This window comes from Eubalaena glacialis, chromosome 12, assembly GCF_028564815.1.
Source record: "Eubalaena glacialis isolate mEubGla1 chromosome 12, mEubGla1.1.hap2.+ XY, whole genome shotgun sequence".
NCBI classification, from domain to species: domain Eukaryota; kingdom Metazoa; phylum Chordata; class Mammalia; order Artiodactyla; family Balaenidae; genus Eubalaena; species Eubalaena glacialis.
The window spans coordinates 50162451-50176165 of NC_083727.1; the positions used below are offsets into that span (position 1 = coordinate 50162451).

The 13715-nt window shown below is 36.0% G+C and overlaps 1 protein-coding gene and 1 pseudogene across 1 annotated transcript in view; one reads left to right on the forward strand and one right to left on the reverse strand.

Annotated features, from left to right (window-relative positions):
• Positions 1-13715, forward strand: part of METTL24 (methyltransferase like 24) — a 109280-nt gene that overhangs the window by 50987 nt on the left and 44578 nt on the right. The window contains exon 4 of the mRNA XM_061207440.1: positions 6096-6324. Within this exon, the coding sequence (XP_061063423.1) occupies positions 6096-6324 (229 nt within the window). The remainder of the gene's footprint in view (positions 1-6095; positions 6325-13715) is intronic.
• LOC133102627 (small ribosomal subunit protein eS8-like) overlaps positions 12287-13715 on the reverse strand; it is a 39837-nt pseudogene continuing 38408 nt past the window's right edge.

Below are 13715 nucleotides of genomic sequence, written 5' to 3' on the forward strand. Positions count from 1 at the left end.
TCCTTCATGTCAAAGATTATATTTCAGGGGTAGGAGTGGGAATAGAAGAGAAAACTTGAGAAGGGATAATACATAGGTAAATCTTTTTCATCTCTCCTTTAGTTCTCTGACATGTTAATACCATTTGGTTTGAAGACAGATTCTCAATGTGAGACAGAAGAAAATTTGATACATGATACATGGTTAGGCAACAAGAGCCAATATCTTAGGCAGAAAATCTGGGACTTCTGGTTGCCCTGAGCATTTCAAGAGGAATGAATGAGCTCCAGAGCCAAAATTTTTATCTTTTAATAGTTTAATTAGCACAGCAGGAGCTCATATTCTATATGAATGAGGAATCAGAAAATCAGGGACCCAAGGACCCTTTGTAGACAATTTTTTTCCTAATCACTCTCCCCATGAAATTTTAGTACTATAGATACACCGTATATCTGTTTATGTAACATATGTATTATCTATGCTTTAGACATAAAAACAAGAAGATTTTTTTTGGCCCTCAAGAATCAATTTTTGCCCCCTTAGGTGTGATATCATGCCTGTTAAGAATATATTTTAGATGAAGTCTTGTCATTTTATGCAATGTTATTTAATAAAAATTAATAATTATAAAATATTTTAATCCACTATTCAATGTCATTTATGCTTTGGAAAACCTATTTCTCCTTCTCTAGTAGTTGGCAGTTTACAGATCTAGATAATTATTTGGCCAGATTCTCTGGTTCCTGCTGGGATGCGGAATGGATGACTGAAACTTCTCCTGGGAAAAACACTAATTGTCTTACTTCTTCCAACCTTTCTGTCTTCAGTGATGAGAGTTAAAAACTTTCCCTGTATCTGCTCTGATTTTATTTTTTTATTTTTTTAAACAGCTTTAAATTGAGATATAATTCACATAACACAATTCATCCATTTAAAGGGTACAATTCAATGGTTTCTAGTCACCACAGTCAATTTTAGAACATTATCATCACTGCAAGAAAGAAGGCCTGTAGCCAGTAACACTGACTCTCAATTCCCTCCAACCCTCTTTCAGCTCTTTGTCTCCCAGTCCTAGGCAACCACTATTCTACTTTCTGTCTCTATAGATTCACCTATTCTGGACATTTCAGATAAATGAAAGCATACAATATGTGGTGTTTTGACTAGCTTTTTCACTTAGCATAATGCTTTCAAGGTTCATCCATGTTGTAATATGTATCAGTACTTCATTCCTTTTTACTGCCAAATAATATTCCATTGTATGGATATACCACATTTTATTTATTAATTCATCAGCCAATAGACATTTGGGTTGTTTCCACTTTTTCGGCTACTATGAATAATACTACTATGAACAGTCATGTATGAGTTTTTGTGTGGACATATGTTTTCATTTCTCTTGGTTATATACCATTTTATGTTCCCACCAGCAATGTATGAGGGTTTCAATTTCTCCACATTGTCATCAACACTTACTATTATTGGTCTTTTTGATTGTAGCCATCCTAGTAGATGTGAAATGGTGTCTCACTATAGTTTTATTTTGTTTCTCCCTACTGGCTAACGATCTTGAGCATCTCTTCATGTGTTTATACTCTGAGCTTTTGCTTCTTAGGGAACATAAAGGATAGTCACCTTAATACTCTTAGAAATATTTTAAAAGAATAACCAAGGACTTGAAACAGTGCCACATCCATCCCTTCTACTCTTCAGTAACACTGAAGGGGATGCAATTGCCAGCACTGTAGCTAGTTCAAGGGACACTTTTATACAACATGGGAAAGACATTTCCTCTCTCAAGAACCTTTACTTATCTGCTGCATAATCATTATAGTGATTAGGCATGGTGCCCCCTAGAATTGTTTAGTGCACATCCCACACACCCGCACTTAGGGATCCTAGTTGTCGCTCTCTGAGACATCAGGAGAGGAGGGCAAAAATGGTTACTCTGTTATTCTACTACCTTTGGCTGTTTAGTCCTGTAATCTGCCCCCTTCCTATTTCTTCAACAAATCCCTCAGATTTGATGGCCCTTCTGTACTGAAGAGTTTTTGTGATCTCAAACCTCTCCATTAACATATACGGCATAATATTTATAAGCATGAGTTATATAATTTATCTCTCCGCCATATAGAAGGATAGGTTACAGTCTTCATGAAGGCTTATACCTTTGAATATATGTATTAACAGCTTAACTATTTCAAAAATGGGTTATAGTAGAAATTGCTAATTGTCCCCCAATATTCATTCTTCCATTCTTCTTTGGTAACGGAACTCCTGAGTTTAGCAGGGCACATGGCCACCTTGCCAAAGATTGCGTATTCTAGCCTTCCTTGCAGCTACAAGTGGCCATATGACTAGCTTTGAGCAATGTGATACGAGTGCAAGTGATGTGTGCAATTTCTAGGCCATGCCCCTAGGAAGAAAGGATGTGACCTTCACCTCCCCTTTTACTTTTCTTGATGGCTGGAATGCAGTTGTGATGGCAGGAACTGGAACAACTGTCTTAGACCTTGAGGTAAAAGCCATATGATCATGATCTATATCTATATATGTATATATATAGATATAGATAGATAGATAATTTCTATAAAGTAAAATTTTCTACAGCGAATTCTCTTTCCAGTTAAATAAGAGCAGAAAATAGTTTCCTTATAGACTGAATACATTTTTGCTATAAAAAATAATTTTCTTTTACTTAGTTTATTGTAGTTATTTGTTCAAAAATCTTTCTTCTTTACTACTTCTGAGTTTCTTCAGATCAAGGATCATGTTTAATTTATCTGTCTGTCTCTGGTGTCTAGGGTACTGCCTTGAACATATAAAGTGCTCTGTAAATATTTATTAATAAACATGAATAAGTCAGTGAAATGTAGCCCATTCCATGCTGTGTTGGATATTGTACTGTATATTCTGGGAATTCCAGACCCTACCTAATAGTTTTCTTTTACTTAGTGCAGCATTTTGTGGGTTTGTCTGTCATCATTCATCTATCTTCTCAGCACTAGGGATACAGAAATAAGCCAGATTGACACAGCCCTTTACTTTATGGAGCTTTACTATCTAGTAGCTGTCAATTTCCTAGATCCCTAAGTTCACAAATATTCCTTCCATGATTCTGTGTCCTGCCCTTACTTGCAGTGAGGTAGAGTGTAAAGAGCACATGCTTTGGAACTACCTGGATTGGATTTGAGTCCTGATTTTACCCCTTTGGGCCACTTTTTGCAACACTTACGTATATTAAATTTGTTCTTCCTCTTGCTTTTTACACCTACCCCAAACTTGACTAATTTAAACTAAGTGTGAAGAAGTAGCAATACCATTTTGAATAAATGAAAGTAAGAATTACAGACCTTGATTAAATAAATGTAGTTTATTACTTTCCAATACAGTACATATTATATATTTAGATTAAACGGATTTTGTTTAGTAAAAGCATAACAAAAAATTTACAAATTTCAATAGTTTCATGTTATTTAGTGTATCATACAAAATAGTTCCTCTTCATCTAATGATTAACTTATATATGTGTATGTGTACTTATGATATTTCTAATAGAGAATCCTTGTACATGTGTAGAAAATCTCTGGAAGGATACACAAAAAATTGCTAACTGATTACCTCTGGAAATTGATGGCTAAAATTCTCGTGGTAGGAAACTTTTACTTTTCGTTTTATATACTTATATACAACTTTAACTTTTTCTAAGTGTGTTTGTTATTTTTTTAATTGTAAGAAACTAGTTTAAATTGAAAACATATCAATACATAATATAGTGCCTTACTAAAAAAAACTAGTTACACAGCTGTTATGTGGTTAATTCTTAAAAATTTCTGAGGGCTTGATTAAAATACATACATGTTTTACAGTGGAAAGTGTTTTCTTGAAATTATATTCTGAAAATTCATGGAGAAATCATTCACATTTTTTACATAGAAAATTTATATAAAAATTATATTTAATGAGTATTTGACTAGTATTTGACTAGTATTTGACTAGTGTTTTGTTCTCTTAGTAAAGCTACAGAACTGCCATTTTTCCGTTGGGTTCCATGTTTCCATGATAACACAGGTTTGCTCATCTAAATTTCAAAAAATTCTTTTTTTTTTGGCCACGCCACGTGGCTTGCGAGATCTTAGTTCCCCGACCAGGGATCGAACCCAGGCCCTTGCAGTGAAAGCGTGGAGTCCTGACTGTTAGACTGCCAGGGAATTCCCTAAATTTCAACAAATTCAATTAAGTGAAAAATCTCTTGGGACAGGTGAGTTCTATAACATTCTGATCTATAAAGAAATAAATCTGTCTACTAAAAAATGCTTTGCAGTGTCTACTGCAACTCTTAGATATACATTTAATGCCAGGTTTATCAGTTAGCTGTTGCTATGTAACAAATCACTCTAAAACTCAGTAGCTTAAAACCATTATTTATTATTGCTTACATGTCTGCAGATCAGCTGAGCTTCAGTTGATCCACGTCAGGCTCAGCTGAGAGACTTTACTTCAGGCTGAGGTGGCTAAGGGCAGCTCTGTGTTTCATAGAAGGCCAGTGGATTGTCTGGGACACCTCTGCTCCTCATGTCTTTTAGCTTCCTGAGACCAGCAAGCTATCCAGGGTATGTTTTTGTCACAATAATGGTACAAAAGAGTGAACCATTGTTCATTCTTGAAGTGCTCGAAGCCTAGGATCAGGACTGGTATCATGTCCCTTTCTTCCAAAAAGCAAGTCACATAGCCAAGCCAAAAAATCAAGGGACAGGAAAGGACACTCCATCCGTGATGAGCATGGCAGTAGTGTGGATGAAGGGGTGAAGAGTTAGGGCCAGCAAGTCAATCTGCAACACCAGATTAGATAATGAACAAATTGGGGGAAAGCTTGGATAGAGATTACAATGGTCTGAACTGTGTGGGTTCAATAGGAGGTTGAAAATAGGAAACAGGATCTCTTGGGTAGAAGGAATGGGAATGTTTGTGAGAAGAGTGCTGAATCTTTTTCTAGCCAAAAGTGTCAAGAGAATTATAGCTGAAGAATAGCAGAGGGCTAACATGACATGGGTCCAGTGAGATTAAAAGAATGTAGTGCGAGTGAAGGGAGAGAACAAGGCAAACAGAATATTAAGAATGTTTAGGTGGAAGATCTCTGTACTGAAGACTTATTTTAGTTAACTAAATTGTTACCCAATAAGCTTGTATATTTCCAAATTATAAAATAGTCTGTAATAGTAGAGTCTAAGAGGATGAAGCATTTCTGCCCTGGGTTCAGGTTTGGCCAATGCATTATAGATACTCTGGGATTTTGGTATCTTTAAGCACATCTAATTATAGTATTTGGGGCAGAAAAGTCATAATCATCATTTTTTTAAAAAAATCATCTTCTCTTGGTTAATTTCATGTTTTTTCATTCAAAATGATGCGTTAATCAAAGTTATGAATCTTACATCACCAAGTAAGGAATATTTATTAGTAAATTAAAAATTTGTGACTATATGAATATTCCACAATATGTGTTACCTAACTGGGTATTTAAGTACAATAATTCATGATTTCTACCCCCTGCTGATGTGAATTTAGGTGATATACCTCTTGCTTCTTGAGTACTAGATCCAGTAGAACCACATACGTCTGCCTTTTTTCTTTAACTGTACTATTTAAAATGCACTCCGTTCTTAAGAAAACAGCTGTTGTCTTTAAGTCAAACTGCATGCACAACACCATGGCCATGCACCTCTCCCTAAGGGAACTGATGCTCGGACTTATATTTTTGACATATTCTGAGAAAATCTCTTAAGACGACTAGATAGTCTTCTTTGTTTCATTGCTACTATAGTTTATATCTTTTTAAAAAAAATCAATTTGATGTGCTTCTACATGTTTGAACATGTGATTCTCTGGTCTGCATTTAGCACATAATTTCTCTCCTTTCTTTTATCCAGAAGCTTTTAGCTTTAATGCTTTTTGTGAAGGAAGGTTTATGGAATGTGTACAACCAGCCATGTGTTAAAACGGGAGAAGGCTTGATATGACTAAGAAAATTGACCTTGGCACTGTCATTTTTGTCAATACAACACTTTTGCTCCATATATTTTTTTGTTGTTGATTTTCATCCTCTTTCTTTACAGGCTGGGAAGTGATGATACCCATTTTGAGGTCGGCATGGCCAATGATGGATGTGAAGTGCATCGTTTTGATCCTACTGTTAAATCAGCTCATGTTCTGGAGAGTGAGCGTTTTTGGTATCACCGCTTGTCCGTCGACTGGCGGGACTCCCATCCAGCTGTTGCTGCCCAAAAACCATATAGCAACACCAGAAAACTGAGAACCATTTTGAATGAATTTGGGCATCACAAGGTCAGATTTTTCATTTGATTTCATAGTTAAAGTGAACAAACTCATAAACTTTTTTTTTTTTTTAATGCAAACCAAAGATTGGACAGTTGAAGGTCCAGTTTTAACCTTACTGATCACTTATCATTATTTATAGAGTCAGTTCTGTAGATACAACGTTTTGGCAAGGATAGAGATTTTAAATTGATTTCAAGATTTTAGTTGCTGTTGAGTAGTGCTAAGGTTTTGACCAAGACTTGCCAAGGAGAATAAGAAACTTACTCTGGTGTGGGCTCAAGAGTACCATTTCCATTTGGGAATTGATTTTAAATTTCCAGACAGAGCAAACTACTTATGTCAGCTTCAAATACAAAAAGTAATCAGAACCAGGTTTGTGTTTGATAAGAGATCGCTCGTGTATCATGTTTCTCACTGTTGTAACAATGATTTTGAGTCTCCAGTCTCTTAAAGGTCAGAAAATACATGTAGCTTTGATTAAAATGTACTTTGTAAAATTGAATGGACATTATGTGTATTACAACTAATATAATTATGTCAAAAGACGTCAAATCTCTACAAATATTTTATTGTGAATGGATAGCAAAAGGAAACTCAATCTTTGAACTGCATTTTTTGAAAGCAATTTTTAGCTGTGACTAATTGCATTCTGTAGGTAGATACTAGAGAAATTCTCCTGAGTGTAGTTGTCTTGCCTTTGATTTACCAGCTCTTCTTGGGCTTGGCCTATCTTGGTCTATTATTCCCAGCCAGAGATGGCATGTAATTTAGGACATGCCAGAATGGGTGTTCCTGAGATACAGTGTACATGGAACTCAATTTTAAATCTGAGTTGGCTGCTTGATCTTTAATAAAAAGACTTTTCCTCTGCATTGTTCTTTTTGCTCCCCCTCCACCTCCTCCCCTTCCTCCTCCTCTTCTTCTTCCTCTTAAAAAAAAAATCCAAAAACAGAAAAACTTCCTTTAATTGGACAACAGGAACCTCTTCAAGAACAACTTCAAAGAATTTGGTGTTCTTTTAACATGTGTTTTGAATTTTGTATTTGTATTTGTATTTTGATTTGACATTGAGAGTAACTAGCATTTAATAGTTAGGAGCCTTAATGAAACACATACAGGGGTTTTTGCGTAAAATCTTTGAACAGAACCCAAGGAAGTGAGAGCATTTTTCAGAATATTATTTTGTTTTTGCTGCTTGTTACCTTCATAGACATGTTTTTTGCAGCCGAAAATTACAGGCTTGACCCTTTTAGCATGTCAACTCTAGGTTATTCAAAGAGCTAACTACTGATTCTTTGTGTTCATTTAGGAGTCTTGCTGCTCCCCCTTAATGCTCTTTACATCCTGGCCCTCCACCCCCATTCTTCAAAGAAAAGACTGAGTAGAGAAAAGAGGTGAAACAAAAAGCCATTTTGCTTTTTTTGGATAATATTTTAGCCAAAGATTTGGAAAATGTGAGGATAAAATTGACTTCGAAAAATGATCTGTGGATATAATTTATCTGTGCCACATTTCATATGAAAAACGCGTTTTCGGATAACCAGGTAGACACCTGAATTGTGCTTGTTTAATTAACTCCATGGGAGCTGCAGTGGGCAAACCTTTATGCTGTAGCTGAAGCATGATGCCTTTTACAACACTGCTCCTGAGACAGCAGAAATATTTATAGTGATACTTAAAAAGGATAAATGTTTTAAAGGATTTTTCATATTCTTAGGGCTATTATTTTATTGAAAACACTAATAATGACACTTAAAAATGATTAAGATGGTAATTTTATGTTATGTGTTTTTTACCACAATAAAAAAAAAATGGAGGAAAAAACCCCATAAATAATGAAATGATCTGGCTCAGAATTGCCAGGTATGTATTTGTCGCTTAAAAAAGAGTCCCTTGCTGAAAATTGAAAAGATACTGGTATTCTTTCATAGAGATTTTTTGGGTGAATGCTTTAAAACAAAAACAACAAAATCTAAAGCCATTGGTGAGTGATTGCTTCCATTAGGAACATGCTTCTAGAAGCTACGTGGTGCCAGATAAAAGGAAACCTCATTTCTGGCCTGCAGCAGGCAAGGTCTGTTTTCATTTTTGTGCATGTGTACAGACCCTGGTAAATATGATGTAGCTCTGGCAGGGAAAACAAATAGGAAAAACACACTAAAAAATGTCAGTGCGTTTGCCTTGCCTCCTTCACTTATTTTTCCTGCAAGTGACTATAGAAACCAAAGGGGTTTTGTTGTTTTGTTTTCACTTCATGACTTTAAAATATCTCATATAGTTTTGCGATGTTTTCCATTTTAAGGAGTTATTTTTCTTCTTCTCTTTAGCCATACGTACATTCCAGCAGCTCAGGCAAAAATGTAGGCAAAAATGAAAGGCAGAATTTTGAGATGGTGACAGTAAAATGCATGTGGCTTTCATACTGCTTTTAAAACTCTTTGGTAATTTAAACTTCAAACCGTAGATCAAAAAACCTTCCTAAAGCATCAAGTGAGAGCAGCTGTATCAGCAAAAGTGTGTGCATGAGAAGCCCTGTCTGTCAGGGAATAATATCACCTGGATCCAGCATTATTTGGAATGATTAACTGTCTTCTCTTGGCTGAAGTGCTTGTTGCTGTAACTATGCATAAGAATTTTTCCAGAACATGACTAGAAATATCGAATCTGAGATTTCTGCTCATATTAATCATAATGGGTGCTTTCTTCTGAAGACTTTATTACACAGAGTATCCTAAATGATCCAGGCTGGTTAATGAGAATTATTATTTTCAGTCATAACCATGCTGAAGATAATATGAATAACAGGACTGCATTAGAGCTTACCTCTGTAAGCTCATTACTCTAGGTTTGAGGCATGGGTGCTCTTGTTGGTTTTTGGCATTGGGCAAGTCATTTAACCTTTCTGGCGCTCAGTTTGACTGTCAGTAAAATGAGGATAATGATACCACCTAAATGGATTGTTTCTGAGAATTGGATCAGAGAACACAGTGTGAAAGCCTCCAGCAGAGTGCCTGGCGTCAGTTTGTCATTTGATTGTAAATTCAAAGAATTTTTATTAACAGTTTCAGTAAGTTTTTACTAAATTTTATAGAAATGTTTTCTTTTTTCCCTTTGTTTCCAGGGAAAATATATCAGCAATTTCTTTGGAAATTGCTAACTGCACCTAATTCTAGTCAAGAGTTTTTTTTTTTTGAATTTTGGTAGGAACTTTATAAATTTATTTATTTATTTATTTTTGCTGTGTTGGGTCTTCGTTTCTGTGCGGGGGCTTTCTCTAGTTGCGGCGAGTGGGGGCCACTCTTAATCGCGGCGCGCGGGCCTCTCACTATCACGGCCTCTGTTGTTGTGGAGAACAGGCTCCAGACGCGCAGGTTCAGTAGTTGTGGCACACGGGCTTAGTTGCTCTGCGGCATGTGGGATCTTCCCAGACCAGGGCTCGAACCCGTGTCCCCTGCATTGGCAGGCAGATTCTCAACCACTGCGCCACCAGGGAAGCCCTAGTCAAGAGTTTTTAATGAAAGGTTTGTGTGAAATTGAACGGAATTGGTCCTTCAGACTTGGTCATAGAAGAACTGTTTTTGTTTGCTGCCTCAGGGCACTGAACAGCTTTGCTGGTGATTGTATAAGAAGTAAATCCTGTGCTGTATAGAAGTGAAATAAGCTGCTGAGAATTAATTCAGAGCAGATGTAGACCATGGCGTTGGGGCTGCTGGTCAGGTGATGCAGGTGCAGCTGACTTCCTGCCTGTTCAGCCCTGGGGGGGCAGGTCCTCCCTCGCCCAGGACATTGCCCCCGAGGCTGAGTGCCCGCTTGGACTCTGAAAGGAATGCCAGTTTCTGCTTTCCTGGGAAGCCAGCCCGCTATTAATTGCAAAACATCTGTTGTATGCTTGGTGCTGTGTCTAAGAGAATATGAGCTTTGAAATTAAACTACAAAAAGATTCCTTTTTCTTCTTGCTTATCAAGTTTGCAAATATAAACAATATATTGATACTGCCCTACATTGAAATGCTCGTTGGGAATACTGTTCACACTTTGCTGTTGGAAATGGAAAATGATAGATTTTCTTCAGGAAGAACATCGGACCATGTGTATAAGTTATGTCACTTTTTATTTCTAGAAATCTTTTTTGCCTTAAATTCTGTTTTGTCTGCTGTTAGCTCTGCCATACCAGCTTTTTTTTGGGGGGGGAATACGTTTTATATGAAATGATATTCTAGAGTCCTTTATTTTTATATTTTTTGGATATAGTTTTAGTTTATGTGTCGCCTGTAAGAGTGACATATTAAGTATAGGCCTGGATTGTGTTTTTAAATCCAATCTGAGAGTCTGTCTTTAAACAGGTGTGTTTAATTCACTTAGCTTTATATTTATTGTGATTACTGGCATATTGGACAAATTTCAATTCTTTCAAATTGGGCTTTTTTTTTTGTATGTTTTCTTGCAAAAGCTTTTTTTTTTTTAATTCGTCTTGGTTACCCTTAAATTTTAAATGTATATAATTAACTATAAAATTTTAAAACAATGTATCAAAATATTCAGTATTTCTGTATTCCTCCTAAGCCCAACAAGGATCCTAGCAACTTAACTACCCATTGAATATGAGCCCCACATTGCTATTATCTGGAGTTTTAGTTTACCTCTTTAAAATTTTTATATTTTCTTTTGAAAAGATGTAAACATAAAAGTTGGAAGTTATGAGAATAAGAATAATACAATGAAATCTCATATATTCATCACTGAGATTCATCAATTGTTAATATTTTGCCACACTTGCCCTCTCTCATTTGTACAAATATTACATTTGCATTCGACTGTTGTCTCTGCAGATTTTTAAAAAACTCAATGGAAAGGAATGGATGGATACTTCTATAATACATCTATCTATGTATGTGAATTTAATCCATTTGTATTTATCGTGATTGCTGATATATTTGGATTAATTGCATCTTTGATATATCAGTTGGCATCACAATTAATGTTGAAACAATGAAAATATCCTTATTAAAGTCAGGGAAAAATAAGGATACCTGTCATTATCATTAAAAAAAACTGGATTAGAGCTCTTTAAAAAAAAAATCTTGTTTTGAGATAATTATAGATTTGCATGCAGTTGTAAGAAATAATACAGAGATTCCATGTACCTTTTCCCAATGGCAAACCTATAGTATGATATCACAGCCAGTATATTGACAATGGTACAGTTCAGATACAGACCATTTCTAGTACCTTCAGGATCATGTTACCTTTTTATAGCCACACCTACCTTCCTTTTCCCCACCTCTTTCCCTAGCCCCTGATAACCACTTATCTGTTTTCCATTTCTATAATTTTGTCATTTCAAGAATGTTATATAAACAAAATTGTACAGTGTATAATCACCGTTGTTATTTAACACAGTTCCTAAGATAATAGTTAACCCAATTAGAAAAGAGAAAGAATCTTAGGGGTAAAACTTAGGAAGAAGGAGCTAAAAATTGTTATTATTATATGCATATGTATTATTATTATTATTGGAGCACTCATTATTGGTAGATAATATGATTGCATACTGGAAAACTCAAGAGAATCTAATGAAAAACCATCAAACAATAAGAGAATTTAATGAACTGTTTGAGTGCAGTGTACAAAAATTAGAAATGTACACTTTCATGAATAACCAGAATATATAAAGGCAGAGAAGACACCATTTACAAAAGCAACAAAAAAAAGATAAAAATAAACTTAAGACATGTGCAAGATCTATAAGAAGGAAACTTTATTCAAGAATTTAAAATAACACTTGAACAAATTCAAAAGCATAGCATGTTCTTGGGTGGAAGGACTCATCATCATAATGATTTAATCTTTCTTATGTTAATCTATTCATTTAACATGATCCCAGTAAAATTGCCAGTAGAATCTTATTTTTTTTTTTTCAGAACAATAAACACCTTTATTACACGAGCTAAGATAGGAGGGAAGAGGATTTATTTGCCTCTCCAGGCCTTGATTTCCCTCAGATAGAACTCTAGCTCCTTTCCCTCTAGCACATAGCCATCTACTCGGCCACACTGGCCTGGTCTTGAAGCGATGCATGCAAGAAGCTTGCCCTGCTGGAACTGCTCCTCTAGAAGACTGCTGATTTTGGCATTCTTTTTCCTTTCATCATGTTTCTTCTGAATTTTTTTGATTGTTTTTAGTTTAATATCTCTTCCTCCTCAGGAGTCATCTTGGCCCCCTTCTTGGGGCAGTGCATAGTGGGACTTGTGCCACTGTCGGTATGGTGTGCTGTCAATGAACATGATGCAGTTCTTCACCAGGGTCTTGGTACAGAACAGTTCGTGGTTGGATGCATTGTAGACAACATCAATTATCCTTGTCTTGCACATACAACACTCCGAGCCCCAGAAGAAGTTCCCCATATCCAGCCTCAAGGCCTGGTACTTCCTGTTGCCTCCCTGCCCACGGACTGTGTGTATGCAGTGGGGGTCAACCTTGGTGTCAGTGGGGTGTCCCAGCTCATACTTCTGCTTCTTGTGGTAGGGCTTTCTCTTGCCCCGAGTCTTGCGGCACTTGTGCTAGTTGTCCCGAGAGATGCCAATCACTCGGTGCTGGCTAGAAAGAGCTGTCTTTACTCCTTTGTATATTCTTGCCTCTTTTGTCACAGATTAATTGACCATAAGTGTGTGGCTTTATTTCCGGGCTCTCTATATTGTTCTATTGATCTACGTGTCTGTTTTTGTGCCAGTATCATAATGTTTTGATTACGGTAACTTTGTAGTATAGTCTGAAATTGGGGAGTGTGATTCTTCCAGCTCTGTTCTTTCTCAAGATTGTTTTGGCTATTTGGGGTCTTTTGTGTCTCCATATAAATTTAAAAATTTTTTGTTTTATTTCTGTGAAAAATGCCATTGGTATTTTGGTAGGAATTGCATTGAATCTGTAGATTGCCTTGGGTAGTATGGCCATTTTAACAATATTGATTCTTCCAATCCAAGCACACAGCATATTTTTCCATCTGTTTGTGTCTTATAGTTTATGGAGTACAGGTCTTTTGCCTCTTTAGGTAGGTTTATTCTTAGGTATTTTATTCTTTTTGCTACAATGGTATTGTTTCCTCAATTTCTCTTTCTAATACTTCATTGTTAGTGTATAGAAATGCAACTGATTTTTGTATATTAATTTTATGTCCTGCAGCTTTACTGAATTCACTGATGAACTCTAATAGTTTTCTAGTGGCATCTTTAGGATTTTCTACGTATAGTATCATGTAACCTGCAAACAGTGACAGTTTTACTTCTTCCTTTCCAATTTGGAAGGAATTCCACTCCTGGTTATATCTGGAAAAAACCCCACTAATTCAAAAAGATACATGCACCCCAATGTTCATAGCAGCATTATTTACAATTGCCAAGA